At 37.1% G+C, this 18,930-nt stretch overlaps 1 protein-coding gene across 3 annotated transcripts in view; it reads right to left on the bottom strand.

Annotated features, from left to right (window-relative positions):
• The window catches only part of ADGRL4 (adhesion G protein-coupled receptor L4), a 73,123-nt gene that overhangs the window by 23,725 nt on the left and 30,468 nt on the right, over window positions 1-18,930 (bottom strand). For all 3 annotated transcript variants that reach the window (XM_053985694.1, XM_053985693.1, XM_053985695.1), the window contains 6 exons: window positions 11,924-12,076; window positions 5,755-5,910; window positions 5,167-5,237; window positions 3,283-3,456; window positions 3,011-3,194; window positions 616-732 (listed from right to left, as the gene is read on the bottom strand). In XM_053985694.1, the coding sequence (XP_053841669.1) occupies window positions 616-732; window positions 3,011-3,194; window positions 3,283-3,456; window positions 5,167-5,237; window positions 5,755-5,910; window positions 11,924-12,076 (855 nt within the window). The remainder of the gene's footprint in view (window positions 1-615; window positions 733-3,010; window positions 3,195-3,282; window positions 3,457-5,166; window positions 5,238-5,754; window positions 5,911-11,923; window positions 12,077-18,930) is intronic.

Below are 18,930 nucleotides of genomic sequence, written 5' to 3'. Positions count from 1 at the left end.
CCACATTTTTAGATACTGATATGAGTTGAGATACAGATTAGATGGAAGATGAAGATTTAAAAAATATTTTCCATGTTTATTAAATTATGTGGTATAAGCTCAGAGCTGTTTGAACACATGTATTTATATTTAGTGATACGTATTTATATTTAATGACAAGAGTAGTTGTAAGCCCTTTCTGTAGCACTCTGAAGTACAAGCCAGATCTGGGTCCTGCTGGCTTTGGTACTAAAGATTACACGTTCTTGCCCCAGTGAGCTACTCTCTGAATAGAAAAATGCACCAAATTTTGAAGAAGAAGTAGCACAGAGAGTTGAAGGGGCCTGTCCAAAGTCATACAGCAGATCTATGGCTGAGAAAAGGATAAAGCTCAGGTCTGTAGTACCAATGCCCAGTGTGAAAACTCATTGGATACTCACCGTGCCACTGGATATGTTAGAAATATCAGTCTCGAGACAATAAAGGAGCAAGAGTGATAAAAATACCTTGTCTTCTTTGTAGTTAGCAGTGGGAAAGTTCAGCATTGGTAAACTGCACATTAGGCTGTTTTCTAGTGGGTAAAAGTCTATCGAAGGTGTTTATTAACCCACCAACTCTCCAACCTTTGTTTCTTACCATTTGGATGAGGTTCCTTTCTCTTCTTTGGAGAAATCTTTATGTAATCCCCCCCTGTGTATACATGAGGGTGGATGTGTTTCATGTGGTGTGAATCAAAAGCAAAAACCTTGAGTGCTGTAAGAGAAGAAAAATACTGTACAAATCACAGCTCCATTATGGTCTACCATAATTTAGAGTTGGGTTAGTAAGTGTGCTCCTGGATTGCATAATTACTGTGAATTTTAAGACTCTATCCTTGTGCAAAATATTTCAAGAAAAATGTCACTAGTATAACATGCTTGTTTAAACATCTATGTTTTTTTATTTTCATGCATACATTTTGCTCTTATACTTTTTACTCTTTCCATGAAAAATATAGTCTCTTATTTACCTTGCCTTAAATTAGGTACTGGAAAAAACAATGTAGGTTACTTTAGGAAGAGCTATTGCTTTATTAAAAATGTATTTCTGAAAGGAGCTACAAATCACAATTATAAAAAGGAAAGCATAAAATTCTCCACTGAATAATAACATTTGATAAAAGCCAACTTTTGAAAAGTATATATTTTATGGTTATCTATCCATGCTACCAAATACACATTGCACCATGAACTAATGATGTGCCTTGTCAAAAAGCAAACAAACAAGCATCACCCCTTAGGACAAAAACTACATTAGAGACTATTGAGCTCTTTACTTGCTTCATTACAGTGCTGAGTTTCAATCACCCAGGATGGGAAAAAAAGGAAGTCAATCGGGCTTTGTTTTAAAAAACAAAACAAAACAAAACAAAGCAAACCAAAATAAAACAAAACAAATCTAAAACTTGACTGACGGAGGAATATCACTAAGCTAGACCATCTGCATTGCTTATAGCACAGCACACAAAAATAATATGAGCTATTCAATAGACCAGCTGTCAGAAAATGTTTGTAAGAGCCTAAGAAATTTTTTTCTTTGGCCGGAGTTTGAAAAGCTCATGGTTCAAGAGCTCGCACCAAAAATAGCAGTGGAGAGAGAAGGGTGATGTTGTAAGTCTTATCCTAAAATAGTTGTGTGTGGCACATATGGGACCTGTGAAAAATTTATTCATGCTGAAAAACAGTAACAAAAAATTTTAGTGCTAGCATCCAATTTGGAAATAGGCTCATTGAGTTTACCATTTTAGAACAAAACCAAGGAATACAATCATTAACCTTTCAACACAGGAATTCCTCTCCATTCTCTTTATCGGCTGTTTCTGTCACCTTGGTGACTGATACCTACAGTTCTACTGGAGACTGCACTCGAATCCTCTCTTCCTGACTTTCATGGCCTCAGCTCTGTGGTCATGAAAGCTGCTGCTTTCAAGTAAGGGAGGTGTGGGGAGGGGGAAACAGGGGCTTTGCACCCAGCACCTGGCACTGCTCTGGACCTGCTGCAGACCCAGAGTTCTGCAACAACACAAGTCTGATTCTACAGAGTGTCTATCAAGGAACAAATGCCTCCCTTCTTTTTCATCACTCTAGTTTATTTTTGGAAAGGTGAGGGAAGAGCAGGTGGTTTGACCTGCCTCGAGACCACAGTAGGAATCTTAACTCATCAAGTCATCATATAAAACAGCAAGCTGGTGAGCGACACTGAAGGACTGTATTAAATCTAAAATAAGAAATCAGATCACATACAGTTTGGGGACATTCAGAAAAATAAAGATGAAATCGTGGCCATTGACAAAGGAATCAGCCATGCTTTATCAGGATTTGCAAAAGTGGCTGGTGTCAGCCTTACTCTGCTCTCAGTAGAAGGAATGGTAAAACTATTATTACCACAGCAAAATCAGCAGGTATTGGTGGGAAGACACCAGTACACATGGAGGAGGTAGGTGAGCAAAATGGTACAGTTGAGGCTAACCAATTCCCTTCCTGGGGAATTCCTCTTAAAATGAGAAATTCCTGTTGAGATAAAGCCACTCAAGAGTAAACACTCTAGGTACAATCCTTATTCCAAGTTCATTTATAATAACTACACTGAACCAAAAAGAGTCAAAAAAATCTGTAGAGAGCAAGTCCAAATTTTGTTCCACTGGTGTTTTTTATACACATAAGATGCATAGGATAATTTTGTGCTTATAAAATGAATCTAGACTGTGTGAGTATGGCCATAATGAGAGATTTAAAGAGAATATGAAAACAAGTTCCTACAGACTCTCAATTTATTTTTTTGCTCTGGACTCAAAGGTTTAGTCTTTGAAAATTATGATACCTACACTGAAAGTCAGGTGTTACAAAAATCATACAAATTGACACCTGTATCTTTCATATAACATTTCTAACATTTCTAACATAACCATTTCTAATCTTCATAATTGTGCTGAAAAACTCCTCAGTTTAATCCACATCTGAAGTATACCTTAGAATAATTGTCTTTATCTTACCTATGTCACTTGCATTAGCATCCAGCTGGGCTGTCTTTTTGAAGCTCTGTGACATGAGAAGTGTCGCCTGCTCTGCAGTGTGCAGCAGCTTAGTCAGGCTCCGCCTTTGGTTATCTACAGGTAGAGCTTCCCAGACTGTAATTTTGTCTTTTTGTAAAAAATTGTTCACAGTGTTGACCAAAACCTGTAAGTAAAAGCATGTGTTTGGGAAGAGTCACACACTGTCTTTGGAATAAGGACAGCCCCACAACTCCAAGGCTTGATCCACTCACGTTAATGGTGGTGTTGTGGAGGGCGTCATTGTCAGAGGCAGAGTCACTCATGGTGTTCCATGATGAATAGGACAGTGCTTCAACATATGAAACCACTTCGACGGGTAAAAGTGGTCCCAAAGTATTTTTATTAATTTCTTGCAACTTCTCCAGAGGTGTTTTTAAATGACTAATCTGAAAAATGCCAGAATTCATATCTTAATGAAACAATTAAAGCCATATTTCTGCAAGTGAAAATGAACCCAATAGACTGATTTCTGTTAATTAACATACTGGTTTATAAGACACTTGTGCATAAATACCCCTTCTCAATCAATATAAATAATGACCTATAAATTATTGATATTACACATGTCTAGTATAACCTTCACAAACAATCACAATTAAAAAGAAGGTGTGCTATCATTACACATTTTTTCCAAACAGCAGCTAAGTTTTATTTATCCTGATGATCTAAAGTGAACTAGTAAATGTTCTGCAAAAATAATTAAATATCAATGATATGATTATTCTGCTTCTGTATTAATCTATTTACTTTTCTTCTAAAATTTAACTGAAGAGGTGGGAGCAGATGGGAAGGATTTGTATATTTTTTAGTTGTTTTTTCTCAAATGCAAATTATAAAGCGTGTAGCTGAATGAACTGTACTGCCTATTTCTCTTTCAGTGCTTCAGCTTATAAACTGCTAAATTCACTTACATAAAACAGCTATTTTAAAAAATAGGCAGGAGAGTGTGGGATGAAGATTAACCTTCCACATTTCAGTGTCATGGCCAAATAAGAGAAGAATTCTTACTTCACAGTACTGGAATTATTTAATAAAACACTCAACATCTGATTTCGTATGATCTCTACTCTCTGCTGTTGAACAGCTTTTATAGGGCTTGCTCTGTCTTTGACTGCAACTGAATAGAATTATAAAACAGGTGAAAAATCTGACAATTATTTACATGAAAGTATTTTGAATTATTATTTTAAGTTTAGTTTGAGTATATCTTTTAAAAAATCTTGCTCTAAGATTCTGCTGTAACATTTACCATGGCTTTGCACCTAAGTGTCATAAGCAGGTATCATATTTGACATAATGTTTTACAATGCAGGTAAACATAAAAAGTATGTTAACAAAACCTATACGTAATACTAGGTTAATAAAATTCTTTAAAATATTACCTTTTTGAATCCAGTAACTTAATAAAATTGCTTAATATCAAATGCAAACATATACAATTGCTTTTCATTTATTTATGCTTATGCTTCATTTATCCTTTAAAATTAGACACTACTGTAGCTGTAGAATAACGGATAGTGCATTCATTAATACATTTTTAATTGGCTTCAGGAATCTCTGTTTCTGGTGAAAAAAAGTATTTCCTGGTGAAAAATACTCTGGCCACAGATATTTGTTTCTATAAATCCTATATCACTTTACACACTTGCCTTTGAGGAGTAAATAAACCAGCATACAAAGTTGCTATGGCTCCCTTTTCTATTTAGTCACTTGTTGACATTACTTCTGTAAGCTATCTTGCCTTCCTTCTGAACAAGCAAATAATTGCACATCAGTAAATGGAGCAGTGTGTAACTCCAGAAATTACAGAAACAGCTGAGTGATTACCACACTTCTGAATTTTTCATGCATCATGACTCACTTTGCTGGAAAGAGAACATGCAGGTTCCCAGCAAGTTATTATCATGAGTAGAACATACAAACCAGTTCAAATAATTTGAAATTATTAAGAAGCCTTCTGTCAACATGCTTAAGTTCAATTGTATGCTTCAAGCCTTTGTTAAAAACTGTTTAAGAACTATTATAATTGAAATAGAAGTTTCAAACAGAAACAATTAAAGGATTTGAAAATTAGTCTACAAACCAATGCTACTTACTCTGGCTAAAGTTCTATTAATATGTTCAGCTATACAATCTTTGAATAACTCACATTTGGCCTTTGGATTTTCTGTAAAAATAAAAAGGGAAACTAATTATACATTGCAGTTCAATCAATATTCAATACATACTAATTGCAAAAGCTCTTGTGTAGGTCATTCCCCAAACCACCAGCATTCTGAATTTAGGCACATAAAAGCAACATTCCATTCTCAAACTACAATTACAAAGACTTGATCTTGGCCATAGTTATAGCATTGGACTGGAATGAGCTGTTTGATTCAGGTAGAGAGCTTGGTCTCTTTTATGGGACTTCCACAGGTGGAGCAGAGAGAGCTCAAATTTACAGAGAGGAGTACAGATCTGACAGCTATGAGGAGGTAACCATTATTTCAGATGGATCTCATCACTCTGTTTAGCAAAAATACATTTACAAAATTATTCTATTCTCAGGAATTGTAGATGCCACAGCCTTGCCTCTTTTTCATGTCTTGCTGATTAATCTAACTGAAGATAAATAGGCACTGGTGGGTTTCTCAGAAGATGTATCTCTATAATAACACATAAACCTTTATAATATCATGTACCTTGGCAGGAAGTGCCATCATTTGGCTTAAACTGCAATTTTCCTGTGGATGGTTGATAACCTTCCTTACAGGAGCAGTTAAACCCTCCATCCACGTTTTCACATTTTGCATGATCTCCACAGGCAACACTTCCTTCATTGCTGCACTCATCTACATCTGCAAATATCATGAGAAATTGAATTTTTATTAACTATTTACAGAATAACACCTTGCTGCTTTGTTGATAATAGCCCCGCACACTACAAGCAGTTTCATAATAAAATTTCATGTAATAAAAAAAAGCAAAACTAGACCTACAATCTCAATGGCAAAACCCCTGCCAATTATAATGCTTAAGGGTGAGAAGGATAAATCATAATTGATCATATTTTTATACCACCACTTTTATTGCTATATAATACTACACTGCTTGTGTTTTAAAACCATATTAATTCTATCATAACAAAATGGTCAACATGATGCAAATCATCTGAAATCCATTTTTCAGAGATTAGACTAAATAGATTTTCTCAGCTAAGTTAGAAAAAGAAAAAAAACCTGCAGACTTATCTTTTAAGTTGCAGCTTTAAAAAGACACTGCAAAAGCTCACTGTCCATCTTGTTAATCTAAGAATTAAACTCTGTGCCCTTTAAAGTGCTTGGCATACCTTTTTTTTTTTTTTTTTAAATCCACATTTAAATTACATTTACCTAAAATGTCTTTTGTACTTCTAAATAAATTGCCATTAGGTAGACAAGTTCAGTAACTGGGTGGGGCATAGTCCAAGAATAAAACCAATGAATTCCAGTAAGGGAATCCATGAATTGATCAATTTAGGAGAGCTGGATACTAAATCCCTGGCTGGAGTACCTATTATTTTGCATTATTTGGCTGGCTGAGGATAAAGATCAAATAACTCAATGGAGAAAGCAAACTGGGAACTATACCAAATAATTCTGGAGAATGAAGTAATGGTCTGTGAAGTGCTGTGCTGGAAAGGAGAAAAACATGAAGAGCTTTGGGACAGGTATATCTGAAAAATTAGGTGATACATGAGTGGGTTTAAAGTAGCCTGAGAACTGAACTGAAGGAAATGAAAGACAGTGCAGGGAATGGAGAAGAGAGGATGGCAGCTCCAGTCAAGAACTGGTATGACGCTTAGTTTTGGAAAGAAATTGGTGGAAGAAGAAGAAATGGTTAATTGATCAGTGGAGGAGAAGAGCTATCTGAATTGATAGGCAGCCTCTGCTCAGCCAGAGGAGGTGTTAAGAACAGACAAGCAGAAAGCAGATATGGGGTGGCTGGAAATACACTCTTAGCATATAGGAACTAGTTTCACACTCTGCTTTTGATACAAGAATCTTGGTGGTTTTCAAAAATGAGCACAAGAAGGAGCAATAATACATGTGAAATAAGGTTATTATTCAAAAATGGAAAGGTATACTGCATGTATATGGATATATAGAGGGAATGCAAACAAATACCTGAAGGATACCTAGGGGCCACCTGTCTACTTGGACAGAGGTCTTCCTGGGATTCAAGGCTGAAGTCCCACCTCACTTTCATATATCTCTTTTTCTCAATGAGCCATTGGCTCTGATTTGCACCTGATATGCTGTGTTTTAAGCCTGAAGTTCAGAAGCTGCCATGGAAAAGCCGTTCAGACTCCTGCACAGACAGGAGGGAGATGTGGGGCTGGAGGTGCATTTGCCCTCCCCAGCACAGCCACCACTGCTCTGCAGGAAGAGCCACCAAGAAAGCAGTGTGTTTAAATGGCTTGGTACCAGCATGGAAGTTTAAAGCAGGAGGTTAAATTATGATTTTCTGCATTAGGGTAATAATTTATTTCCATATTTAATGTCCCAAACTGCTAATGTTTCTCTTTAAGGAGCTGATTTTGCATTATCTGTATTTGTATGGTTTCTGTGACCTCAGTATTCATAGTTATGGAGCTAACCACATTATACATGAACCAATCTGGCAAAAGGGAAGGAAAATAGCATGATATAGTGCTACACACAGGGTACCTCATAATTAAATGCTGTCATTTAAAGACATAAAGCTAAAGTTCTTACTCTTGGCATTTAAATAACCTCTCACGTCAGTAAATTATAAAGCTGTGCTTGAAACAAGTGAGTGTCTGTCAGTGCCTTGTTGTGTGACTCGGTAAGACAGAGAGACTTTGAATGAAGTGGGAAGGGTGAAAATCCTGACAAAGCCAGTTTGTCTAACTAGAAAACACATCACCATCAAACCAAAGATTTCTTTGGCCTCATCAGCTACATGGAGGACCTGTACATCTGAACAAGCCATTCATCATGTAATGCAGTGCTAAAACATCAGCAATTGACAACAATCTTTGCCAAAACTTACAATAACCTATAAATAAAAAAGTAATATTTGAATGCTTTTGAGAATACTGTTACTAAGGATCAGGTCTCCATATGATTTACTGATATAAATGTTCCAAAATTGTCATGACACTTTTCTTTTCATAAACTTTTAGATCAGTAAATAGTTGATTTGTTATTACTGGGCAGTCATGCAAATTCTTTTTGTAATTATATAAGATATTAGGTGTAACAGAGATTTTAATGAGTAGACAGGATTATCCAAAACAAAAGCAGAAATTCAAATATTTTGGCACATCTCTGGCAACAGGACTGCTATTTAAAGTCTGATAGAGACACCCTGTTGAGTAGATGCAAATAAACTTTCTGCAGTTGAGTTGTCCATATGGAATGGGTCCATATCACACCTATTTAATTTACTGTTTTCAGAAGAAAAAAACAACTCTTGGATGACAAAATTAAAAGGCAATATGCCTGAACTTGCAAGGTACTAATCAGCTTCGTATCCCTTTTAAATCAATGAGATTCTCAGGAGCAGCCAACAGTTTGTGACAGTTGCAAGAATGCAGCTTTTAAGTTCCTGCTTTGAAATGCTGTGAGCAGTAGCTGTAGGCTTTTGTTTCTTTATATTCTGTAGTTATGCCTTTTTAACCAAATATGCAATTGTTGGACCACACATGGACAACAGCTTGCCAGGTGCTTTCAGCAATCCAATCTTAGAGGAGCTTTGGGGTGAGGATCCCAAACTCTCCTCCTTGATGCGCTGTGGGAGCAGGCGTGGGCTGCCAAGGCTGCGTGAGCAGTCTTCACAGACAGCATTCCTGAGCAAAGGTTGAAGAACAGCAGCTTTTTAAACAGAAGAGCATTTACCATAGGTCTCTAAAAAGCCCTGGCCTTTCAGTAAATATTCAAAACAAATCCTGGAGCTGAACTTTGAAGCTTTTATAATAGCTGCGATCAGAAAAATAATATCACCAACACCACTTAGGCTAGTGTGAAAATAGATTTATAACCTTTTATTTTATTTCTCTGCTTTGTCACTCCTCATCTATTGCAGCAGGCAAGGAAATTCCAATTAAATTAAAAGCACGGAGAACAGTTATTATGTTCAGTCTTGCCAATTACAGGATTGTACCTACATCGCTTTTATTCTTCAGCAGCTAGTCAAGACAGCTTGATGTCTACATTGTACCTTCTGCTTATTAGTAGCTTGCAAGTGATTGAAAAGTCCAATTGCAAAGGACTAGATCTTCCCTCCCCGTGTCTCCACACTGTGGAAGGCAGCAGCACACACAAAGTAGAAATGAAAAAGGCTATGAATGGCAAAGGTAGAAGAAAAGTTAGCAACGTGGCCCAATGCCAGATTCCATCCACTGTACAGCTCCCTTGTCACAGCAAAGGATGAGATGGAGAATGGGTGCCTTCCCAGTGCTCTCAGAAATACCTGAGGAGAACTAATAGCATGTTCCCAGAAAAAGCAGAGTGGTGTGGATGTCACTTTCATTTCACAGATGGCCATTTTCATGTTTTTACTTTGTTGACTGGGGTGAAAAAAGTAGGTTTCTATTTCACTTTTTTTATCTGCAGCTGAACATTCAATAAATTGTGAAGTCTAAGAAAAAGTATGACTTTTGCACAAATCAAAAAATAGATTTTAATAGCTCATTTTCAGGACAGCAAAAAAAAAAGTTTTCAGAAATGTCACATCTCGGTATTCTTTTTTTTTTTTTTTGTCTTCTCAATTTCCTTTATCCTTTTCTTCTTCTCTCTTTCCCTTCCTACTGTCCAGTTCCTCCTCTGTCTGCATCTTTGTCATCTCTTCAGCAATTCTACCTGATAACATGGGTGAAATACTTTTGACCCTCAACTCAAAACTCAGCATTCTGACTGAATTAAGGGTGAACCAACATTTCTAAAGCCGTTGTCCCAAGATTTCTTTTGATCTACTACCTTGGGGAACATTATCACTTTTTACCTGGGAGCTTATTGTGGTTTCCAAAGAGGGACCACACAGGTATGTGCATGGACTTTGAAAGCCACTTGCTTGCACATGTTTATGTGCCACACTTGCACTACTGGAAACTCAGGTAGGTTTGAGGGCGCAAACAAACAGGGTTCATAATGGCATACTCTCCAAAATTCAAACACTAGTTTTAAAGTTACTGCCATGTACATATATACACATATTAAAAAGAAGATTTAAGACTTTGCAGAGTCTAAAAATATATTACGGGGCCCCATAAACTTGTGTAGGATGGGTACCTTGTACTTCTGTTCTGTGATTTGTACTAAATAACTTGCACTCTATTTAAAATGAAATGTTGATATTTGCTTCAGCTGTCACTCTGAATACACAAATGTCAGCTGCTTCTGTGCAAGTCATATCTGCTACCTGTAGCAGCAGAACCATTGGGTACAAAATATCCTATTATGGCTTCCCTGATGGATAAGGAAAAAAATTAATTGTGGATCAAAAGGTTGTGTTTAGGACTCACGTCTTGGTAAAGTAATTGGTACACTTGTTTAATGAAAAAAGGTGCCCACAGGTATTTTTTTATTTCAGTATGCATTGAGAAAGCTCTTGGCTCCTCCATGTGGATATTCAAAAAGAAGTACTAAACTAAACTCTAGTAGAGAATTAAAAAAAAAACCAGTCTGCCCAGTAAAGAGGAAAAAAAAGAAGAAATTATCAAGCTAAGGGTCAGAAGTTAAAGTGACACAAAAAGAGTCAGAGAAATAACTTTGAAGACAAACTTCCGAAGCTGAGGAAATATCATAATGTAAAAATCAAAACCTGGAGCAAAAATGGTGAGAATATTTACAGCTCAATGTGCTAACTGTCTCCATCCCAGCTAATTTAAGAATGATTCATAGCAGCTGGATAAAGCAGAGCACTTTTAGATGGATGTGAGCAATGGGCAAGAAATGTCGATTAGATCACTTTCTGGCTTAATATGCAACCACTCTGCTGATATTAAGAGCAGTGAGAAGAGAGGTTGTCAGCACTCACAAGCTCACAGGAGACATACCTAGAATGAGACACAGTCAGCATAAAGGTGTAAAGGGCAATAGATTTATTTCTCATTTTCCCATTCCCTGAGGACTTTTGCAACATACAGAGAAAATTACCAGGAGTTTGAAAAAGAGAAATAGTTACAGTTCTTCCATTGAGAGGAAATCCTAAAGGATTGCATGGTTGTTCAGAAATAACATTTTTCCAGAGAACTTTTCCTCCCCTATAATCTTGAACGTGTTCCATTCAACTGCTATAGAACCAGAGGCTAATGAATGGCACAGGAGGTAGAATAACCACTGATCTTGCTTGTTGCTTTTGATTAGACTTGAAAAATTACCAAAAGTATCCTAACCAAGTTTCCAAACAAAAGATATTTGAAATAAACTAGTTCAAACTTATAGAGAATTTTGTTGATCCAGATCTGACTGCAGAATATTTTGCCACTTTTTTTTTTCTGAGAATGTGACCACCTTGCTCACAGGTCAGTGAAACAGTGGCATAAATGGGTGAATTGGTGATTTCTATGTTGCCTTAACTATATATTTGTTGTGTAAATCTGTGACATGTGGATTTAAATATACTGCAAGCAGAGTCGAGATACAAGTGTCATTGAAAGCAATGGCAGCTGCTCTGTTGTCAGGGAGAAGTGTGGGCCTGAACTGGAATATTAAGCAAGGTTCTTCCAGTCCAAAATGTGTGAATTTTATACCTAGACTGCAAACTTCACAAATATGAAAGCATTTTGCTAGATTTCTATAATTAAGAGAAGCAATAAGAGAAGAGTGACAATGTAAAGCTCTCTGGCAGACAGTAATAACTTACCCACGCAGGAGGTTCCATCATTAGGAACAAAAATTTGTTGACCATTGCTGGGTTTGAAACCAGACATACATGTGCAGTAATAACTTCCCTCTGTGTTTGTGCAATTGGCATGCTCTCCACAAGGCTGAGTAGCATTTTCACACTCATTATCATCTGCAAGACAAATTATGGAAAAATGTATTTACATTTGATGATTGAAGAAAGCAGTATTCTATAAGCTTAATTAGACTCTGGTATTTCACTTGAATAAGTCTTGAATGCTGAGCTGGCAGTCTTGGTATTTGTCTATATAGTTTTCTCATTGCCAAGGATGTAATCAGGTGTTCAGCAGCACTCATCTGCCCTCATCCTGTGTTAATCAACAAGTGAGAGATCAGCAGGATACTGAAATGAATGGTTTAATTGGATATACATTTGGAATAAAGGATTGAGATGGGTGTGTGTTCTGCCATGGTTGTGACTGATAACATTTTTTTCCTATCCAAAAATCTACAGGTAGAAGCTCACTCTGAGGATGTGTCTGGGAATTCTGAATTATAAAAAACAGGGGTCAAAAGGATATAAAAAAATCACCCCCTTCATTCTGACATCAAAGCAGAACCACTATAGCTAAATGCACATTTTTATGGCCTGTTTTAAAAGACCTTCTGTGGTATTTCTCAGCATTACTGGAAAACAGACTTACAAATTCATCCTACTGACTGGTCTGAGTTTTCAAGTATATTGTTTTTTCTTAATCATCCCAAAGATATTAACAAAGAGATGAGCAAGATTCATGTCTTGAGCCTTACCTCTTAGCTCTGCAAGTCATAATTTTTGTACCTGAAAATTCACATGAACAATTTTACAGTGCTAATCCCAGGCCTCCAATGACACAGTGAAAAGGAGTGATATACACAAGTTTGAGACTGTCATCTCTGCAGAGCCTCAGCATGTGCTGTCATTATGAGCATGGGGATCCAGCAACCTTAATCAAAGGTCAAACAAAATCATAAGCTCATGCTTTGAACTGCATAGTTGATCTCCTTCAATGACTCAATAAAACCATTTCCTCTCCAAAATCTTCCAAGGTTTCTGTTGTCTATTGAATAACTTTCAGACCAAACTTGAAAAAAATTTCAAAAGCTTTCTTATTCAGGCACTACTTATCAAACTGAGAGAAACACTCACAATACTGATAAATCCATCTTTCCAACAGCCCATTTTTTTGAAGTACCCCAAAACTTTGAAACAAAAAAACAATGGAAGTCTCCCAAAGAAGATGGCACTCTTGAATGGAGTTCTCTATTTTCTACATCATGAGAAAGGAAAAGAGTTAAAGACTTCCTGAAATGTACTGGGATTTTGTTCCTATTCTTAAGCAAAAGGTACTCCTAACATGATGAATGACAGGAAAGAATTCTAACAGGGAGAGAAATAACAATTTATTGCAGAAGAGAAATGATTTAGGAGCATGACAGGTAGAAGAAATATGATTTCAGAAAAGACATCCAAGGATGAGCTGTAGAAAGGTGCTCTGGCTTCCTGCTGGTCAGTGTTCTCATAAGCTGTTTACAGAGATAGGATGCAGATAAGGAAAGCAGCACACAAGCTGGGGCAGTGACAAGATTAAAGTACAACAAGAGCCACAAAGCCTTGCAGGGATACTTTTCTGGAATAAAACTTAGTCACAACCCCCAGCATAACTCAAACAAGACATTTTTTGAGATTTGAAGTCTGATACGATTTTGAATGTGACTCAGTTGACTCAGACATGCAAATATCAATTCAGACCTGCAGTTTTCCTCAGGGGAATTTGGGTCAACAGTATCAAATGGATTATGCTCATTAAAACTAAAATGTAATGTAATTTAATGAGGAATCCAAGTATAAAAGCACTGTGCCAACACACATCAACAATATTTATTCTACAGCCTTGGTATTCATGAGAATACAGCAGAGGATCTGTATCATTTGGATCTTAAAGAATGCCAAAATAAAACTTAATTAGCATAAGTGGAATTATGATAGGGAGGAAAAAGTGTGATGTCGATCCCAGTTAAAAGCATGAGAGCATGAAAAAATCTGGTTTGTCACGTAGCATTACAGAGACCAGGTCCCAGAAAACTTTGCAAACCTTAATTACAGGGTCCACTTTTAATGTATTTTGTGTGTGTCTGACTCCTTTGCAACCCAAATTTGCCTAGCATTTAGTGACGGAAAAAAAAGAGTGGATTACCCTATTGTAGCTGTAAAATTAATTTGGTCTTGGGAAAATATTACAGATTCTAATAAAAGAGTATGTGTTGACTCTGGAAAGCTCATGGGATTATAGACTTGGAAAATGAGAAGTTGAAGGTCACTGATGGTGGCAGGACTTGATTTAAAGTAGAGGAATAACAGAGCTGAGGAGTCTAAAGACCACATGCAAGAACATTTCTTTTGGATTTTTTTTCCAAGAGTTCAACTATAGTCCTCGATATCCAGCAATATTGCCTTTTTTAGGTGGTCCAAAGAATTTATAAGCAATATTAAAATGATTCATACAGTGGTTATCAACAAATTCTCTAGAATTATACCAAAATAACTTCTCTGGATTATTGGTGTTTTTCCTCAATATTTATGATATCTGCAAGGGGTTTAATGATGACTGTATGGCCTTGGTAAGCTGCTTATTGAGAGACTTTACAGAAACATTTTGAACATTGAAGAACAGCAGTAACTTACATTGCAAACACAAGAATGAATATTTTAAAGAGTTAAATTCACATGGAGCTTTCTTTTCACTATTTCCATGGTCTAAAGTAATACTGAGCAGACTGTGCTGGAGGATAATTTACTGGACCACATCCTGCTTGCATTGAAATTAATGACGTAAAAGTTACTGACGTAAGTAGGCTATGGAAAACTACTAGGTTAATGAGGAAGGCAAGAGGAGAAGTTTGAAAAAAACAGAAAGGATTTTCATATACAGTCTATCTAAAGATTACTTTTTACACAAAATATTCTACATGATAAAAAATGATGGCAAAAATATTATCGAGTTCTCTGTGTAAACAACCTGCATTTTTTATTCAGACAGCACTCCAATGAGGAGCCCGGGGCTTAAAGTAATACTCCAAGTTTTACATGATTTATAATGTTGTTGGATTTGTGATTTAAAGGATGCCAGGAAAAAACAATGGGTTTTATAGATGAAGAAATGTTTTTGTTACAAATTTTTCTGCCTATGCAAAAGGATACTTTAAGTGACAGCACTCATATAGTCCACCTGCTTTGTTGCTACCTAATTTAATTACAGCATGTGCATTTAATGCTGCACAGCTACTCATCGAACACTGCAGGCAGTATTTCGGGAATACACATTGCTTTAAAGATTTTTTTGTCTCCAGTAAATTATGAAAAATTTGGAGACTTTAGAGGCATGACTAGCCAAATGACAAGGTTAATTATCATGGCCAAATGGTAATGTTACATTCAAGTCTGTTTGATACACAAGGCATTTCCTGAATAGCTGCATTGTCTTGAGAAGAGACAGAGGGAGTGCAGAGCTGGTTGCTGGGATTCTAGGCTTAGTTGCTTTTTTTGGGTCGCTTTCCATTTTTGGTTAGTTATTTTTTTACATGGCAGTTCTATGACTTGGATTGCTCTAAAATCTCATTACCAATCAAAATGTAAGGAAGGTTACAAATAGTTTCCAAGGGAATTTGTGTTGAGTAACTCAAAGATATGTGGGAGATATATGAATGTGTACCTGAATACTGGTAGGATGTTTACATGGTAGAGTTGTGTAATAAAATCCATTTTCCATTTTTACCTTAAAATTACAGCTAACATGTATATTACTGTACATAAATGTCATTATGGTTAGATAGAATCAACTACCGTTATAGTAATCTATGTAATGTAATCATAGCTCTACTAGTCTGTCGAGAATGTATCATAGATTTTTAAAGAAAAAAAAAAAGGAAAAAAAATATGAAAAACTGATATACTCCTCTAGAGCTCCATTTTGATTTGAGCTAGTAATTCTGTTTTCAAACACTTGTGCTCATTAATATGAGTTCATTTTTGTATAGAGAGCATTAAATTCTTTTAGAAACTTTGAAACATACCAACACACAAAGGAAGAATGATTTGTGAATTTTAGGGTCATGATGCACTTGGGAGCTGGAGGAATCTGATAAGATTTTAGGATGAGAAAAATGAACCTGGAACATTTCCTTTGTTGTATTCCATATCCCTTTTAAAGTGCAAGAATTACCATATGGTATATATATGGTATTTTAATAATGCGTGGCTATGAAATTATAACCTACAATTGGAAAACAGCTACAAAAGTACATAATTTGCTTTTTTTTTGTGACAAGCATTGGAAAATTCTTTGAGTTATCAATTTTGGAGAGAAGATTTTTGTAATACTGCTTGTGTATTTACATGAAAAATACCATGAGGAAAAATCTTTTGGTAGTGGATTTATCAAATGGCTATGAAGGATTTTCATTGCACTGGGCACATCTCTGTGACAGACCTTCTGATGATATGATGACATATAATATGAAGAGTTAGTTTTGGGGTGAAACTTGTCATATTGATTCACAATCACACAGAAGTTTTTCTTGTTTTACTTTTTATAAATTTTTAAATAAATTGTTCCTCCCTTCAAGTAACAAACAAGGTGGAAATCCAAAGTTAAACAGAATGATTTGTGCATTTTCAGTCCTCCCCAATCCATGCAAAATGAGATTTTTGTAGAAATGAAGAGAATATTAAAGACTCCTGACCAAAGCTTGAATTTGTTAACCTGAGTTTTCACAAAGCCTCACTGGAACAAGCATTGGTCCAATGCTGTGATTTTCAGAGGTTTAGTGAAGCCTGATGTTACTAAGGACTACAAGCAGCTCTTACACTACAATATATGCACGTTCTATTTAGTGCGTTCCCTGCATGACAGAAAGTTAATGCAATGAAAACATCAACAATTAATTTTCCCCTCATTCATGCAAACCTATCTGTGGAAACCAAGCCTGGAGGCCTCTGGGGCATGCCCATCTACCAAGATGGATACAGTATCTCTCGGAGACAGCAGTCTCAGAGGTGGACAGCAGTGGGTAGGAAGGAAATGCAGCCCGGCTGGCTGGGGAATACATTGATTCATTGCATCCGCTGTTTTCTGACAGTAGCCTCTGCTGCCAGAGCTGCTATGGAGCCCCTGGGGGAAATGAAAACTACCCTTCCCTAGTGTAACCCTCATGGGAGAACAGGGCTTGAAGTGCCTCACTTAACCCCTCAAAAGCAAGGAAATGAAAGGCTTCCTGTAAAACAAATTCCAATGGTACTGCCCCTGCTGTGCTTAGCTTGTCTGGAGGTCTCAGAACAGTGGGTGATTTTACATACATTACTTCTGTGCTGCAGGACTGCATCTACTGCCATCAAAGCCCGAGTTAAGAGCAGCAATACCATTAACAACCTTGCCTTTCCTTTTTGTGATTTGTTTCCATTAATGGCAATTTAACACAATTTGTTTATGATTCTCCAAAGATTCAGCATTGCAGCTTGGTCTAAATCAGCATGAAAGAGCAGATGCTTAGAATAACCACTTGAGACTGTAGAAACTGGGCTGGAAATCTCATTTAAATATGAATTGCTTTCATAATGGGCCTGATTCATCTTTGTCCTACACCTGGGTGGGGAACCATGCAGTTGCAGCATAGGAAATCTTACCGCTGGAAACTCTGCCTTGTTAAGATTTCACATTTCCCTACTGCCTTCAAGAGCTTTTCACAATGCCTTCTTGGGGTGTTTTTGTAGCTTGGCAGGAGTTTTTAACCAGTTTTAACTCGGTGGCTCTGCAACTAGCTGGTCTCCTATAAGGTCTTAGTGCAGCAAACAAATATTTTCTCTCACATCTTCACAGGTTACGTGTGTATAAAGGGATGATTTCAGATCAGCAGTTCTTTCACACCTGGATGAACTAAAGGGCCTCACAACAGAAAATTCCCTTAGTCTCAGTTTAAGGAACAGGACACAACAGTCTAAAAGAAGGAGGACAAGAAAGTTTCCTACATATTAAAGTCACACTCAGGTTGAGTTTCAGAGAATGGACAGGGTTTGGAGGGGTTAATCTGTTATCCAAACTGTTTCCCTCATCTCTTGCTGGTATTTCCAGACATTATAAATTAAAAATGAACAGCACTTATTATCAGGTAAGTGCCAGTGATGAAATTGTCATTTTGTTTAGCCACAGAGAACATCCTGCCTTTTCAACACTTGTGAAATATCAGAAAAAGGAAATATATAATTTGTGATCACTCATATGTGAAGAATGGAGTTGTCATGGGGTATATATCATTAAAGGTACTAGCCCTTGACTGGAAACAAACCATTTACCCAGAGAGGTATCTACAAGAATTTGAGAACAAAAAGGAACAAGGTGCTTAAATTAGCAAAACAGAAGTAAAAGGAGGATTAAATAATTGAAGGAGGGAATAAATATTGAGTGGCCCTGTCACAGTTTTCCCCCATCACTTCCTTCCCTGCACCTCTGAAGAGCAGAGGCCCACATGGAGTGTATCAACACTCTCCCATCACTCTCCCAGAAGAGACCTCATTGCTGTACTGACCAACAGAGATTCAGCAAGAAAACTTCAGAGCTGCAAGTGCAGAGCATCAGTTTGGGTGTCCAAACCACAAATTAGTTATTTATTGTCTGACTGACACCCCTTCCCTGACTAGGTCGTGAGAGTAAAACCTGGGGGTGTTTATGAAGATTTTCTACTGCAGGCAAAACTCGGAGCTGGTCAGGCATGCCCTGTTTGTGGAGAGCAGGGTCCCAGGAGCCTGTCAGGGGTGTGGGTGTTGAGCACAGCCCAAGTGGCAGCTCAGGCACAAGGGACAAGGAGCTGCCACTCACTCTTCAGGGTAGCAGACCACGACCTCCTTGTATCTGGAGTGCTCCAGGATCCCCTTCTGTCTTTCTCCCGAGAACATGGTATTAATTTACCAGCCGAGAAGCTGGTCTGATGAGC

Source organism: Vidua macroura, chromosome 9 (assembly GCF_024509145.1).
Source record: "Vidua macroura isolate BioBank_ID:100142 chromosome 9, ASM2450914v1, whole genome shotgun sequence".
Lineage (NCBI taxonomy): Eukaryota > Metazoa > Chordata > Aves > Passeriformes > Viduidae > Vidua > Vidua macroura.
This window is presented reverse-complemented; position numbering and strand designations above follow the sequence as displayed.